Consider the following 17,068-nt stretch of genomic DNA (forward strand, 5'->3'; position numbering starts at 1 on the left):
TATCACTGATGAAAATAGATGCAAAATTCCTCAACAAAATACTAGCAAACAGAATCTAACAGCACATTAAAAGGATCATACACCATAGTCAAGTGGGGTTTATCCCAGGAATGCCAGGATACTTCAGTAAATACAAATCAATCAATGTGATAAACCATATTAACAAATTGAAGGAGAAAAACCATATAATCATCTCAATAGGTAAAGAAAAAGCTTTCGACAAAATTCAACACCCATTTATGATAAATCCTTTATCAGTTGCTTCGTTTGCAAATATTTTCTCCCATTCTGAGGGTTATCTTTTCGTCTTGTTTATGTTTTCCTTTGCTGTGCAAAAGCTTTTAAGTTTCATTAGGTCCCATTGGTTTCTTTTTGTTTTTATTTCCATTTCTCTAGGAGATGTGTCAAAAACGATCTTGCTGTGATTTATGTCAAAGTGTGTTCTTCCTATCTTTTCTTCTAAGAGTTTTATCTTACATTTAGGTCCTTAATCCATTTTGAGTTTATTTTTGTGTATGCTGTTAGAAAGAGTTCTAATTGCATTCTTTTATATGTAGCTGTCCAGTTTTCCCAGCACCACTTGTTGAAGTGGCTGTCTTTTCTCCATTGTATATTCTTGCCTCCTTTATCAAAGTTAAGATGACCATATGTAAATGGGTTTATCTCTGGGCTTTCTATCCTGTTCCATTGATCTGTATTTCTGTTTTTGTGCCATTACCATACTGTCTTGATTATTGTAGCTTTGTAGTATAGTCTGAAGTCAGGGAGCCTGATTCCTCCAGTTCCGTTTTTCTTTCTCAAGATTGCTTTGGCTATTGGGGTCTTTTGTGTTTCCATACAAATTTTGAAATTTTTTTTTTTTTTTTTGCGGTACGTGGGCCTCTCACTATTGTGGCCTCTCCCGTTGTGAAGCACAGGCTCCGGATGCGCAGGCTTAGTTGCCATGGCTCATGGGCCCAGCCGCTCCGCGGCATGTGGGATCTTCCCAGACCAGGGCATGAACCCGTGTCGCCTGCATCAGTAGGTGGACTCTCAACCACTGCACCACCAGGGAAGCCCTAAATTTTGAAATTTTTTGTTCTAATTCTGTGAAAAATGCCATTGGTAGTTTGATAGGGATTGCATTGAATCTGTATATTGTTTTGGGTAGTATAGTCATTTTCACAGTGTTGATTCTTCCCATACAAGAATATGGTATATCTCTCTGTATCATCTTTAATTTATTTCACCAGTGTCTTACAGTTTTCTGCATACTGGTTTTTGTCTCCTTAGGTAGGTTTATTCCTAGGTATTTTATTCTTTTTGTTGCAATGGTAAATGGGAGTGTTCCCTTAATTTCTCTTTCAGATTTTTCATCATTAGTGTATAGGAATGCAAGAGATCTCTGCATTAATTTTGTATCCTGCTACTTTACCAAATTCATTGATTAGCTCTATTAGTTTTCTGGTAGCATCTTTAGGATTCTCTATGTATAGTATCATGTCATCTGCAAACAGTGACAACTTTACTTTTTCTTTTCTGATTTGGATTCCTTTTATTTCTTTTTCTTCTCTGATTGCTGTGGCTAAAACTTCCAAAACTGTGTTAAATAATAGTGTTGAGAGTGGATAACCTTTCCTTGTTGTTGATCTTAGAGGAAATGGTTTCAGTCTTTCACCATTGAGAATGATGTTGGCTGTGGGTTTGTCATATATGGCCTCTGTTATGTTGAGGTAAGTTCCCTCTATGCCTACTTTCTTGAGAGTTTTTATCATAAATGGGTGTTGAGTTTTGTTGAAAGCTTTTTCTGCATCTATTGAGATTATCATATGGTTTTTATTCTTCAGTTTGTTGGTACGGTGTATCACACTGATTGATTTGCGGATATTGAAAAATCCTTGCATTCCTGGGATAAATCCCACTTGAACATGGTATATGATCCTTTTACTGTGTTGTTGAATTTTGATTGCTAGTATTTTGTTGAGGATTTCTGCGCTTATGTTCAGCAGTGATATTGGCCTCTAAGTTTCTTTTTTTTGCGGTATCTTTGTGTGGTTTTGGTATCAGGGTGATTGTGACCTCATAGAATGAGGTTGGGTATGTTCCTTCCTCTGCAATGTTTGGAAATAGTTTCAGAAGCATAGATGTTAACTCTTCTCTAAATGTTTGATAGAATTCGCCTGTGAAGCCATCTGGTCCTGGACTTTTGTTTTTGGGGAGCTTTTAATCATAGTTTCAATTTCATTACTTGTCATTGGTCTGTTCATATTTTCTATTTCTTCCTGATTCAGTCTTGGGAGATTGTAGCTTTTAAAGAATTCGTTCATTTCTTCTAAGTCGTCCATTTTATTGGCATATAGTTGCTTGTAGTAGTCTCTTATGGTCCTTTGTATTTCTGTGGTGTCAGTTGTAACTTCTTTTTCATTTCTAATTTTATTGATTTGAGTCCTCTCCTTTTTTTCTTCATGAGTCTGGATAAAGGTTTATCAATTTTGTTTATATTTTCAAGAACCTTTCCTTCCTCTTTTGTTCTGTTTTGTGATTTGATGACTGTCTTTAGTGTTGTGTTTGGATTGCTTTTTCTTTTGTGTGTGTGTATGTATTGTAGCCTTTTGGCTTGTGGTTACTTTGAGATTTTGATATAGCAGTCTATATGTATATATACAAGATTATTTTAAGTTGGTGGTCTCTTAATTTCCAATGCATTTCCAATATCCTGCATTTGTACTCTCCTCACAGTTGCTGGTTTTCGATATCATATTTGCGTGTGGATGATTTCCTACCTTTATTGTATGTTTGCCTTTACCAGTGAGCTTTCCCATTTGTAATTTTGTTTTTAATTGTGGCCTTTTCTTTTCTGCCTAGAGATGTTCCTTTAGCATTTGTTGTAAAACTGGTCTGGTGGTGCAGAATTTTCTTAGCTTTTGCTTGTCTGTAAAGCTTTTGATTTCTCTGTCAAGTCTGAATGGGGGCCTTGATGGGTAGAATATTCTTGTTTGTAGGTTTTTCCCTTTCATCACTTTAAATATATTGTGCCACTCCTTTCTGGCTTGCAGAGTTTCTGCTGAAAAATCATCTGTAACTTTATGTGGATTCCCTTGTATGTTATTTTTTGCTTTTCCGTTGTTGCTTTTAATATTTTCTCTTTGTCTTGAATTTTCGTCAAGTAGATTAATGTGTGTCTCAGCATTTTCCTCCTTGGGTTTATCCTGTATGGGACTCTCTGCACTTCCTGTACTTGGGTGATGTTTTCCTTTCCCGTGTCAGGGAAGTTTTCAGCTATTATCTCTTCCATAATTTTGTCAGGTCCTTTCTCTCTCTCTTCTCCTTCTGGAACCCCTATAATGCAAATGTTGATACATTTAATGTTGTCCCAGAGGTCTCTTACATTGTCCTCATTTATTTTCATTCTTTTTTCTTTATTCTGTTCCATGGCAGTGATTCCACCATTCTGTCTTTCCAGTCGCTTATCTGTTCTTCTGCCTCATTTATTCTGCTATCGATTCCTTCTAGTGTATTTTTCATTTTACTTATCGTATTGTTCACCTCTGTTTGTTCTTTATATCTTTGTTGAATATTTCTAGTATCTTCTCAGTCTGTGCCTCCTTTCTTTTCCCCAGATTTTGGATCATCTTTACTATCATTACTCTGAATTCTTTTCCAGGTAGATTGCCTGTCTCCACTTTACTTAGTTATTCTTCTAGGGTTTTATCTTGTTCCTTTGTGTTGAACATATTTCTCTGTCATCTCACTTTGTCTAACTTTCTGTGTTTGCAGTTTCTGTTCTACAGGCTGCAGGATTGTAGATTGCAGGCTGCAGGCTGCAGGCTGCAGGTTGCAGTATTATAGGTGGGTGAGGCTAGTCTAGAGGGTTGTGCAGGCTTCCTGGTCAGCAGGACTGGTGCCTGCCCACTGGTGGGTGGAGCTGGGCCTTGTCCCTCTGGTGGGCAGGGCCATGTCAAGGATGTGTTTAGAGGTGGCTGTGGGCTCAGGAAGAGTTTTGGCAGGCTGTCTGCTGATGGGCGGGGCTGTGTCCCCTCCCTGTTGGTTGTTTGGCCTGAGGCATCCCAGCACTGGAGCCTACAGGCTGTTGGGTGGTGCCAGGTCTTGGTATCAAAATGGCGGCCTCCAGGAGATCTCACACCAATGAGTACTCCCTGTTACCTCTACCTCTGCCACCAGTGTTTTTATTCCCACAGTGAACCACAGCCGCCACCCCACCCCACCCCTCCAGGATACATTCCAAGACCAGCAGGTAGTTCTGGCCAAGCTCCTATGAAGTCTCTGAGTCCCTGGGTCTCGGTGTGCGTGAAACTTTGTGTGCACCCTCCGAGAGTGGAGTTTCTGTTTCCCCCAGTCCTGTGGAGTTCCTGCAGTCAAACCCTGCTGGCCTTCAAAGCCAAATGCTCTGGGGGTTCCTCCTTCCAACACCAGGCCCTTAGACTGGGGAGCCTGACATGGGGCTCAGAACTCTCACTCCCGTGGGAGAAACTTTGTGATGAATTTTCCAGTTTGTGGGTCACCCACCCGCAGGAATGGGGTTTGATTGTGCTGCAAATGTGCCCCTCCTACTGTCTCGTTGTGGCTTCTTCTTTGTCCTTGGATGTAGAATATCTTTTTTGTTGATTTTTGTTCAGCAGTTAGTTGCAATTTTGATGTTTTCTTGAGAGGACTTTAGTGTTTTTGTGAGAGGAGGTGAGCTCAAGTCCTTCTACTCCATCATCTTGTTTCCACCACTGTCAAGAGTTAAGTACATTTATATAAAGAATCTGCTTTAACATATGGTGGGTATTCATTAAAGGCAATTTCATTAGCCTGTTTACCTTTTTCCATATTTTGGATTATTTTCTTAGGATAAATTTTTTGAAGAATGATTATTGGATGAAAAATTGTGAACATTTTTATCTTTCTTAAAAAATGGTTTGTCAGGGCTTCCCTGGTGGCACAGCGGGTGAGAGTCCGCCTGCTGATGCAGGGGACACGGGTTCGTGCCCTGGTCCGGGAAGATCCCACATGCCGCGGAGCGACTAGGCCCGTGAGCCATGGCTGCTGAGCCTACGCTTCTGGAGCCTGTGCTCTGCAACGGGAGAGGCCACAACAGTGAGAGGCCTGCGTACTGCAAAAAAAAAAAAAATGGTTTGCCAAATGGCTTTTTAAAATTGGCCTAGCCAATTTGTACTGTCAACAACACTTTATGACAGGAAGTTGTATCACAGTGCTATCACTGTGGTATACTTTGGTTTTAAAATATTTTTGATACTTTAATAGGAGAAAAGTTAAACCTTGTTTAGTTTGATTACTAAGTTGGATACTTTTTCATTTTTACCAGTACTTCCAGAATTTCATATTTAATATTATGTTGAAGACTTTAAAAATTATATAGAAGTATAAAGTATACATTTTAAGCCCAACCAATATGTGTTTTTATTGTCATTCATCTCCATCCCACATACAGAAATATGTAGCTTTACATGAGTCCCTTACCATTAATGAGTATTTATACATAAGCTATTTTCTGTCCTGTTTTTGACATTATGTAGCATTATTAGGGAGAATTTCAAATATCTGGTACTATCCTTGGTATAAAAACTTAAGGGAATTTAAAAATAGAAAGGGAAGAGAAGGAAATACTGTTGATTTGACTATAGTATTTGGAAGACTCAGGCAAAATAAGTGAAAGGTGAAAGTACTGAGCCAGGTATGAGTCAGGACTACATTAGACCTGGTACTTTATGACTAAAATTGCCCCTGATTTCATTTGTTGGTGAAAAGGAGTGCTCTGTACAAATAATTGTAAGAGTCTGGCAGGAAGAAGAAGGAAATTTTCTCTAGTTTTTGTTCGGTTGCTCTTCTCCTTGTTCTGTTTTATCTGTGATCCTCAGATAATAACTCTCCTCCTCTGAGTAACTGTCAAGCTCTATCTCTGGGGATAGGCACATTGGATTTCTTCTTGTTGACTTTTAGCAAGGTAATAGTTGGGCATACTTGAAACTTCTGTTTCCATGAACTGAATTTTATTGTAATAAAACCTGGCAAAGACCAAAATATAATATACATATTGTTTGAGTGGTACTGTCATCTTGATATTGTGACTATTGGCATAAGATATGGAAGAAAATAAGTAAGAGTAATAGCCAGTTATATATCTTATACAGGTAAAGGGAGCAATTAAGTGGGAATTGTGCCACTGTTGTTATTAATGGGCCCTTAGTACTTTTCCATCTTAAAATTATACCAAAATGATATTGCTATACTTTACCTCTAGCTTGGTACCTTTTATTATACCTCAGATATTAATGCAGCTGTGGGCTGGAATACCGAAGCTATTTAATATTTATTAGAAACTGAGCAAATTCATATTAGGTATGATTGGCATGGCAGTGTGACTTAATAAGAATTGTTTTGACATGAAGATTCATATCTTTATTCTCAGATGGACTGAGGGAACCCTGATCCCTTAGCAATGATCAATGCTTACTTATAGCAAAAATTCAAATGAACCTGAGGTGGCTACTTCTGTTAGATGAAATCTACTTATACATATCTTTTCTCTCTTGTAGCGATTGGGTTAAGAAGAAATATCTGGAGATAATTATTAGTGATTTAACATTCTTTAAGCTCCTCCTATTCCTCCCTCAATTTATATGTGCACATTGCACGTGCTTGTGTGTGCTCTCTCTTTGTCTCTGTCTTTGTTCCTGTCTCTCTCTATATATGGTATTTTTAGAACTAAACAGCAAAACTGTGTACAAAAACAACAACAAAACTAGAGAGCATATAGGCAGTCCTAGCCCACAAATACTTGCCACAGAACCAGACATATGCATAAGGCATGTTAGGCCTCAGCTGCTTGGGGAGATGAAAGGATGCTGCCAGCTGCCTTCAGTGTTGTCATTCCCATAGAATGGTTTGGTTATGCCAAAAGGTTTAATTCAATAGCATTTTACAAATTTTGAATTCAGGTATTTAGCAGAACAAGACTCAATGGCTTTAAAAAATGAAATAAATTATTTAACTTTATTTGGGAAGATTTTATTTTATGATGGTGCAAGTAATACATAGAGAAAAGTATAAAGGAGAAGGAAAAAAAATAAGCCATCCTCCTGATATCTGGGTCATTACTGAATAGTTTATATACTAATAAGAGATACCTTAGAACCTCTTTATTTGTAGCTTCCCCCAAAAGACTAAATGTCTATGTTTATGCGATAATTTCCATTTTAAAATGTGTGATATTGGACTTCCCTGGTGGTCCAGTGGTTAAGACTCTGCACTTCTACTGCAGGGGGTGTGGGTTTGATCCCTGGTCAGGGAACTAAGATCCCACATGCCGTGTGGCGCAGAATATAAGATACGATAAGATATAAAATAAAATAAAGTGTGATATTACAAAAAGATCAAGATTCTGGGTCGTGATTAATTAGATGCCAATTAGGACCTCCCATTTCCACCAATGTTATTTTTATTCTAGTTATTTTGTTTCCATTCACTAATTTGAATTGTTTGATACCTGTTAAGGTAATAAATGCTGCCCTGTAAATTATATAAGCTGACTTTGTACTGGTTGTAAGAACCTATAATATCATGGTCTTAGACCCTTTCACAATGAATATGAAATCTGTCTAATAACTTTATGACATTTAAACAAGTTGTTCTGAAATTCTTTCTTTATCTGTTATAGATTGGCTGTGATCGTAGCCAAAACCTTGTGGACATTTGTAGAGAGAAGCATTATCAGGCCTTTGTCTGTGATGCTTTGGCAGTACCAGTCCGCAGTGGGTCTTGTGATGCTTGCATCTCCATTGCTGTTATTCACCATTTTGCTACAGCAGTAAGTATTGTCTTTCTTGCTCCAAGAACTTGTAACTAAGTGGCAGGAAATGTTCATGGATTTTACTGATTTGGACCCCATTTTAGCTTTTCCTTTCTTTCCATTCTCTTTTCTTGTCAGTTTACTGCAGTTTTTAAAGAAAGCCTGTGGAATGGAGATGAGTTACATGGGAGCTGTGATTACTTAAACAGAGGTCTGATGAGACTATGCATTTATTGCTGCACATCTCTGCCTTTTTCCTACCTGAGTCTTACTCATCTTTAAATGTCTTCCTCAAACCCACAGAGTCGCAGAATTTAGCTGTAAGAGACTTTAAGAGATCATCAGCTCTAAGCCTCTTGAGTATTCTCTCTGTCTCCTCAGCCTCTGAGCTTCTTCTTTATTTCCGTTTCCCATCTTACTTTCTCGGCTCTCACTCTCATTCCTGACATCTGAGTCTCATGTTCTTCCCATTCTATTTTTCTTCTTTTCCTGTTCTTTTCTTCAAAACTCAGGTATTTATATGGTAGTAGTATGCTGATGCTTTTAATTAGTCACTCTGCTTCTAATTTTAAAATAAGTGAATTTAATATTTTATATTTTTCTTATAGGAAAAAAAATCTTATTATTCCTAGGTGTTACTCGTTTCCCCCAATCTAAGCAATAACATTATAGATCCCTTTGTGCTGGAATTCCTGGCAGTTTCAATATATCTTATGATCTCAACTGAATTTCAAACAAAGCAGAAAAGCCTCTATGCCTCTGTATTATTATCAGAAAGAAAAAAAAAGTTTTCCCCTTTTAACAACACTTTTTTTCCTCTCAATTGCAGAGCAAAATTCTCCTTTTTCCCCCCTTTTTTTTAACTATAAGATTTGTTTCATGTTTGATTTTCTGTACTGTCCATCTTAATTGAAAATAGTCCTATAGTCAGTTATATTTTCCTGTTTCCTCTCTGTATCTCTTTCTCATTGATAAATGGCAATATGGTTTTTTGTTGTTTTTTTGTTTTAACTAGGAGCGTAGAGTGGCAGCTCTCCAAGAACTTGTTCGACTCCTAAGACCTGGTGGGAAGGCACTCATCTATGTTTGGGCAATGGAACAAGAATATAATAATAATAAGTCCAAGTATCTTAGAGAAAACAGAATTAGCCAAGAAAAGAAAGAGGAAATCAGCAATGATACATCAGTGCAAGAGTTGCTTGTGAAGCAGATGCCTGATGTGGGCAATCACGATTCAGCACCTTCTGTTCCCTCCATTAATGACTTTCAGGATAGAGGATATAATTCAAGGAAAGTTACTAATTCCAAGTTGCCTATTCACACTAATAGGACTTCTTTTCATTCTCAAGACTTACTGGTTCCCTGGCACCTTAAGGAAAATCCTGGTAAGGGCAAGTCTATTGAGCCATTTGGACCATTAGGATCCCATGACCCAGGTCCTGTGTTTCATCGTTACTACCATGTGTTCTGTGAGGGAGAAATGGAAGCTGCCTGCCAGACTTTGAGTAATATCAGCATACTGCAAAGCTACTATGATCAGGGGAACTGGTGTGTGATTCTTCAAAAGGTCTGATCATCTCTATGAACATATATACAGTGAATAAATGTTCAGCTTTTTTTAAAAAAAAAAGGAGATTAAATTACCTGTATTATTAGTTAAAGAGAAACCGTGAGGAAAAGTATCAAAGGAGAGTGCCTGAGAGAAATTGTAAGTAGAGATTAGTTAGGAAATATTTGATCTTCTACTATTGCTGACATCATTTAATCCATAAATGTAGCCTTCTCCTATAGGGAGTAACAGGGATGGTTTTTAAAAGTGATTGAAGTAGTTTGTGAAATATTTGGGATCCTAGGGTAAGAGCACAGCATTTTAAAGATAAACTTTTGTTATAAAGTGTTACTAAATGAACTAAATCGTATAGAATCTTAGTGAAGTAATCACATAACATTTTATCAATAATAAAGAAAATATTCCTGTTCAGTAGAAAATTGTCTGAAGTTTTATCTGTGATTGTTAGCTCTGTAAAATCATAGATGATAACCACTCTGTCACTACACCTTACTAGCACAGGGCTTGACACATAGTAGGTACTCAGTAAAATTTTAGTCAATTGGATAGTACCCATATATTAATATAGGAACTTTCATCCAGTAAATACTTATTGAACCTCTACTCTGTACCAGTTACTATTTTAAGTTCTGGAAGGGGAACAGTGAACAAGAAAAAAACAAAGTCCATGCCCTCATGGAGCTTACATTCTAGAAGGAAAGACAGACAATAAGCAAACAGATACAGGTGATAAATGCTATGGAAAAAAATTAAAACAGGGGGTTTCACGTGAGAACAAAAGGTTATTTTTAAAGGGCTGAAATAACTACTAATCCTGACTATAGTTATTACCAAGAGTTAATTGGTATTCCTAATGCATTGGTCTGGATGCTAAAGGCAACCCAAATATGCTCTTTTTTTTTTTTTTTTGGCTGAGTGGCATGTAGGATCTTAGTTCCCCGACCAGGGATCAAATCCTCGCCCCCTTAACCACTGGACTGCCAAGGAAGTCCCAGCAAATATGCTCTTTTTTCTTTAAATTGTTTTTTATAAATTTATTTATTCATTTATTTAATTTTTGGCTGCATTGGGTCTTCGCTGCTGCATGCCGGTTTTCTCTAGTTGCTGAGAGCAGGGGCTACTCTTTATTGCAGTACACGGGTTTCTCATTGCGGTGGCTTCTCTTGTTGTGGAGCACGGGCTCTAGGTGCACAGGCTTCAGTAGTTGTGGCTCGCGGGCTCTAGAGCGCAGGCTCAGTAGTTGTGGTGAAAGGGCTTAGTTGCTCTGCAGCATGTGGGATCTTCCCGGACCAGGTCTCGAACCCATGTCCCCTGCATTGGCAGGCGGATTCTTAACCACTGCACCACAAGGGAAGCCCCACAAATATGATCTTTTAACTCCTTTATTTAAATAGCAAAACTTAAGAATTGTCAGTTAGACCTAATTATTCTCTGTTAGCCAAAGCTGTGGTGTCATTATTGGGTATTTCTAGTTCTTTCATAGTTTGTTCCAGTCCAGTGCAATCAGGGATTATGTTTTACCTACATATATGCCATAGTTACCCAGTTAACATACCTTATGTCAAGCTTCCAGGAGGCACAGAGGTCAAATTATCATGCAGAAGGGAAAACATTTTGGTTTATTCTTTTTTTTTTAACATCTTTATTGGGGTATAATTGCTTTACAATGGTGTGTTAGTTTCTGCTTTATAACAAAGTGAATCAGTTATACATATACATATGTTCCCATATCTCCTGCGTCTCCCTCCCTATCCCACCCCTCTAGGTGGTCACAAAGCACCGAGCTGATCTCCCTGTGCTATGCAGCTGCTTCCCACTAGCTATCTATTTTACATTTGGTAGCATATATATGTCCATGTCACTCTCTCGCTTTGTCCCAGCTTACCCTTCCCCCTCCCCATATCCTCAAGTCCATTCTCTAGTAGGTCTGTGTCTTTATTCCCGTCTTACCCCTAGGTTCTTCATGACCTTTTTTTTTTTTCCTTAGATTCCATGTATATGTGTTAGCATACAGTATTTTTCTCTCTCTCTTTTTTTTTTTTTTTTTTTTTTTGTGGTACGCGGGCCTCTCACTGTTGTGGCCTCTCCCATTGCGGAGCACAGGCTCCGGACACGCAGGCTCAGCAGCCATGGCTCACGGGCCTAGCCGCTCCACGGCATGTGGGATCTTCCCGGACCAGGGCACAAACCCGTGTCCCCTGCATCAGCAGGCGGACTCATCCACTGCGCCACCAGGGAAGCCCTCTTTCTGACTTACTTCACTCTGTATGACAGACTCTAGGTCCATCCACCTCACTACAAATAACTCAATTTCGTTTCTTTTTATGGCTGAGAAATATTCCATTGTATATATGTGCCACATCTTCTTTATCCATTCATCTGTTGATGGACACTTAGGTTGCTTCCATGTCCTGGCTATTGTAAATAGAGCTGCAATGAACATTTTGGTGCATGACTCTTTTTGAATTATGGTTTATTCTTAATACTGTACTCTCAGCATGCATTGCTTTGTAGTAGTAATGCTTTAGACTACCTAAAGAAAAAACTCTTTCTGTGAACGATGGCTGTGCAGGCAATTATATATCTTGTTACTATATGTTAGTGATGCTCATCTTCAGCATTAAGCTTTCAAAACAGTAGTCATCAAAAATCAGTCTTAGATGAGACACTGATTATTTTGTTGTGGAATTTCTGAATAAGATTATAATTGTTCACTATAGATGAATTTGTAAGGTTCATGATATGGGAAGAAAGAATTGCAGGGTGAAAAATAGTTTTATTTCTGATATACATTCTAGGACTTTACATCACAATTTGAAGTTTAACACATACTAATAAATTTTAACATCTAGATGGAATAGATGATTTTCTTATTTTATGTTTAAAGAGTAAGGTAATTTATTTTCAACATCTGTATTTATATAAGAAAACTCTTTAAAATTAAGGTGAAAATTTAGATATAGCTTTTTAAATGATGGAGAGTATAGATAGTTTTTCAAAATTCTATTAGAAAAAAATTAAGACCCCTGCTGGGGACCGCAGACAGTCACAGAAGCCATGGTCAGATTTCCACCAGCCTGGCCAGTGATTGACATTTATACATCTCCACACTAGAAAGGGTAGGTTGGCAGGTATCTCAAACATTTCACTAGCTACTCCAAATCCTGTGTACAAGTTCCATACACTGAAAGAACAATCCATATAAAACTTTGTTCATCTAGATTATAAGAAACGAATATATTTTCTATCTGGGAAGCTAGCATTTTCTTACAGTATTAAAAGCCTTCACTCTTACCTTTAGAACTCGAACCTTGACACAGCTTTAAAGTACCTTGAGAAAGAGCAGTTGTACGGATCTCTGAAAAACTATATTATTATACATACACCACACTTCAAATATATCTTATACTCAATGAAAGAACAAAGTGCATAGTACTTATTTCTTACGTTAGGAAACAATTGGCTGCATTCTCCTTCTATGAAAATCATGTTTACCTATGCCCAGTGAAAGGATTCTGCTTTCAATTGGAGAGAGCACAGTAAGTGGAGATCAACATCCTTTAAGAATAATAAGTGCTGGATACACATAGGCAAACCACAAGGTATAAAATTGTTAGAAAAACTTTGTGCTTGGTAGCTTGGTAACAAGATCTTCTGGTTACTCTAAGGAACTCTTCATTGTCAGGTGGTTGAAGAAGCCTTGATCCCATTATCTTCACCTTGATCCCATTATCTTCTCCATGAGCTACTGCATACAGGAAGATTCAAGGTAGCCTATACAAACAAAAGAGTTCCTAGTCTAGGAAATCAAACACTGCCTGCTTCAGCCACCTGGGTTGAGTTCCATCCCCTTTGCCTCAAAGTTCTTTCATCTACCTAGTGAGAAACATATACATTTACAGAATGAGAAACAAGACTCTCTGTAGAGTGCAAAAGCCTCCCGCCCTCAGTTTCTTTGGCCATGGAAGAGAGCTCCACCGCAGCTTGCAAGGACAGGTGGGAAAACTAGCTTTGCAGGTCTCCCAAACATTTCAGCAGCTGCTCCAAATCCCGGATATAAGTTCCACACCCTCCACGAACAATCTGTATGAAACCTACTCCTACTAGCGTGTAAGAAAAGCTTCCATTTTCTCTAAGGGAAACGCCTTTCCTGCGGTGTGAAAGGACTTCACTCCCATTGGTTTTTAGAACAATGCATTCTGGGTGGGCTTGATGGTTCCTATAGGAGAAGCAGTAGGACAGATCTCTTCAATAGTTCATTTCCTGCATCCACACGTCAAGTGTATCTTATGCTCCAAGAACGAATATGGTGCAGCACTCCTTTCTTATGGTAAGAAACAACTTTCCGACATTTCTTATAGAAGCCTAGTGCATGATGACGCTGCCTGAAAGTCTTTTCCTTTCAATCCCATTGACACCATGTACCTTGAAGTGCAACGTGATGTAAGAGACACAAAGACTTGATTTACAAGTTTATGGAACCACGTTAAGTGAGACATGATCTAAGAAACACAAATACTAGATTCACAAGTGTTAGGATGAAATGCACATGTTACCCTAAAAAACAACTTCCCTAGAGAAAGAACACGGTCACACCCACAAAAATATTTCTTCTTTGTGCTTGGTTTAAAAAAAAATCTTGTGGGACTATGGGAGACTCTGGGTTGTATGAGGGTTGAAGAGGCCTGTGGCCTCTTCAGTGGGTCAGTAAGGCATTTTCAGGAGGTGAGACACCAAGTATCTTAATGGAACACTGAAGTTACACATCTGTGAACTAAGGGACTACATTCCTCAGCTGCTTGGGTTAAGGTCCTTATCCTGAAACAAGTGTGCCCCATGAATTCTTTCCTTGGAACACGTGAGACATACCATACCATGCAGTTCCGAACACAAGGAAACCAGCATTTCCTGGTCGTTTAACAGGTTAGCATTTCTACTAGGCCGTTGGACAAGGAGCTCCAGGCAGCTCCCAGTGAAAGTTTAGAAAGGTAGTGTTGCAGGTCTACTGCCGTTAGCCCACTGCTCCAGGTTCTGTCTGTAAAGTGCATTCAGTGAGGAGCCATAAACTCTACAACTTCACGCATATTGCTCATAAGGAACACGCACACTTTCTCTGCGGTAAAGAAATCTTTTCCTGCACTCTGAAAGTCTTGGACTCCTATTCCTTATTAGAAAACCGAGTTTGGCACAGCATTCAAAGGACCCCTTCCATAAACGCCATACATATCTCTAAAAGAATATAATCCATGTGTCCCCCTTCATCTACATCTTACCCTTCAAAAAACGCACAAGAGTTCTGGCTTGATAGTAAGAAACAATGGGCTTCCTTCTCCTTCTATAAATATCCCCGTTTCCGTGGGCCTCGTGAAAGGCTCTGGCTTTCAACGGTATAGAGCATACCGACGGGTGTGGAACATCGCTAAACAATGAGAAATGCGAGATACACAACAACTTGCTTCTGAGAAACACATATGTTTACGGGACGAAAAAGAAGCCTTTCTGTAGAGCCTGAAAGCCTCCACTGCTGAACTTCTTTAGCTCTGGAACAGAGAACTTACCGCAGCTTACAAGGACAGGTAGGAAAACTAGGTTTGCAGGTCTCCCAAGCATTTCAGCGCCTGTCCAAACCGCGAGTACAAGTTCCACAGCCTGCATAAACAGCCTGCATAAAACCTAGTTTTACTAGAGTGTACAAAATGCTTCCATTTTCTCTAAGGGAAACAAGGCCTTTCCTGCGGTGTGAAAAGTCTTTACTCCCATTGCTTTGGGGAACAATGTGCTCTGAGCAGGCTTGACGGTTCCTACAGGAGAAGAAGTAGGACAGATGTCTGCCCTGGTATATTTGCTGCAGCCACACCTCGAGTGTGTATTATGCTCCATGAACCAACACGGTTCGCAATACTCCTTTCTGATGGTAAGAAACAACAGCCAACATTTCTTATAGGAGACTCGTGCATGATGAGGCTGCCTGAAAGTCTTTTCCTTTCAATCCTATTGACACCACGTAGCTTTAATGCCACGTGATGTAAGTGACACAATGACTGCATTTACAAGTTTATAAAACCACATTCATTGCGACTTGAGCTAAGAAACACAAATGCTACATTGACAAGTGTTAGGATGAAATGCCTATATTCCCTGCCCCCCCCCCACACACACACAAAATAACTTCCCTAGAGAAAGAACCCGGTCACGTTCCCAAAAATATTTCTGCTGTGTGCTTGGTTTAAAAAAAAGAAAATCTCCTGGGGACTATGGGAGACCCTATGCTGTATGCGGATTGAAGAGACTTATAGCCACTTCAGTGGGTCATTAAGGCACTTCTGGGAGGTGAGACGCCAGGTCTCCTAATGAAACCCTAATGAAACTGCATCCACACTTCGAGTGTGTCTTACATTCCATGAACCCTAATGAAACCGTAATGAAACTGCATCCACACTTCGAGTGTGTCTTACATTCCATGAACCAACATGGTGCGCAGTACTTTCTGATGGTAAGAAACCACAGCCGACATTTCTTATAGGAGACTCGTGCACGATGAGGCCACATGAAAGTCTTTTCTTTTCAATACCCTGGACACCACGTAGCTTCAAAGTCATGTGATGTAAGCGACACAATGATTGCATTTAAAAGTTTATGGAGGGCTTCCCTGGTGGCGCAGTGGTTGAGAGTCCACCTGCCGATGCAGGGGACACGGGTTTGTGCCCCGGTCTGGGAAGATCCCACATGCCACAGAGTGGTTGGGCCTGTGAGCCATGGCCACTGAGCCTGCGTATCCAGAGCATGTGCTCCGCAACGGGAGAGGCCACAACAGTGAGAGGCCTGCGTACTGGAAAAAAGAAAAAAAACGTTTATGGAACCACGTTCAGTACAGCATGAGCTCGAAAAACAAATGCTAGATTGACAAGTGTTAGGATGAAACGTCTATGTTCTGCTCCCCTAAAATAACTTCCCTAGAGAAAGAACACACTGACATCCCCACACACATTTCTACTGTGTTCTTGGTTAAAAAAAAAAGGAAATCTCCACGTACAGACTCTACTCTGTACGTGGGTTGAAGAGGCTTACAGCCACTTTGGTGGGTCAGTGAGGAACTTCTGGGAGGTGAGATGCCAATTCACCTAATGGAACCCTAGTGTTACACTTCTGGGACCTAAGGCATGACATTCCTCAGCCACTTGGGTTAAGGTCCTTCTCCAAAAACAACAGTGTGTCCAGCGAGTTCTTTTCCTGGAGCTTGTGAGACATAACATAGCATGCAGTACCAAAGAGAAGGAAATCCGCCTTTCCCCATGGTTTGAGGTTAGCATTGCTACTAGGCCGTTGAACACGGAGCTCTAGTCAGCTCCCAGTGAAACTTTAGAAGGATAGTGTTGCAGGTCTCTCTGCCGTTAGCCCGCTTCTCCAGTGTTAAGATCAGGAACAAGAAAATGTTGCCCACTCTTACCACTATTATTCAACAAAGTTTTGGAAGTTTTAGCCACAGCAATCAGAGAAGAAAATGAAATAAAAGGAATCCAAATTGGAAAAGAATAAGTAAAACTGTCACTATTTGCAGATGACATGATACTATACATAGAGAATCCTAAAGACTCTACCAAAAAACTACTAGAGCTAATCAGTGAATTTGGTAAAGTAGGAGGATACAAAATGCACAAAAATCTCTTGTGTTCCTATACACTACTGATGAAAAATCTGAAAGAGAA

At 39.4% G+C, this 17,068-nt stretch overlaps 1 protein-coding gene across 3 annotated transcripts in view; it reads left to right on the forward strand.

Moving 5' to 3' along the window:
* Positions 1-9,729, forward strand: part of ALKBH8 (alkB homolog 8, tRNA methyltransferase) — a gene marked incomplete at its 5' end in the record, with an annotated part of 70,982 nt that extends 61,253 nt beyond the window's left edge. For all 3 annotated transcript variants that reach the window (XM_082660333.1, XM_082660335.1, XM_082660334.1), the window contains 2 exons: positions 7,661-7,810; positions 8,808-9,729. In XM_082660333.1, the coding sequence (XP_082516459.1) occupies positions 7,661-7,810; positions 8,808-9,365 (708 nt within the window). In that variant the 3' untranslated portion in view covers positions 9,366-9,729. The remainder of the gene's footprint in view (positions 1-7,660; positions 7,811-8,807) is intronic.
* Positions 9,730-17,068: the final 7,339 nt, after the last annotated feature.

This window comes from Grampus griseus, assembly GCF_964374135.1.
Source record: "Grampus griseus genome assembly, chromosome: 8".
In the NCBI taxonomy this organism is placed as follows: Eukaryota; Metazoa; Chordata; class Mammalia; order Artiodactyla; family Delphinidae; genus Grampus; species Grampus griseus.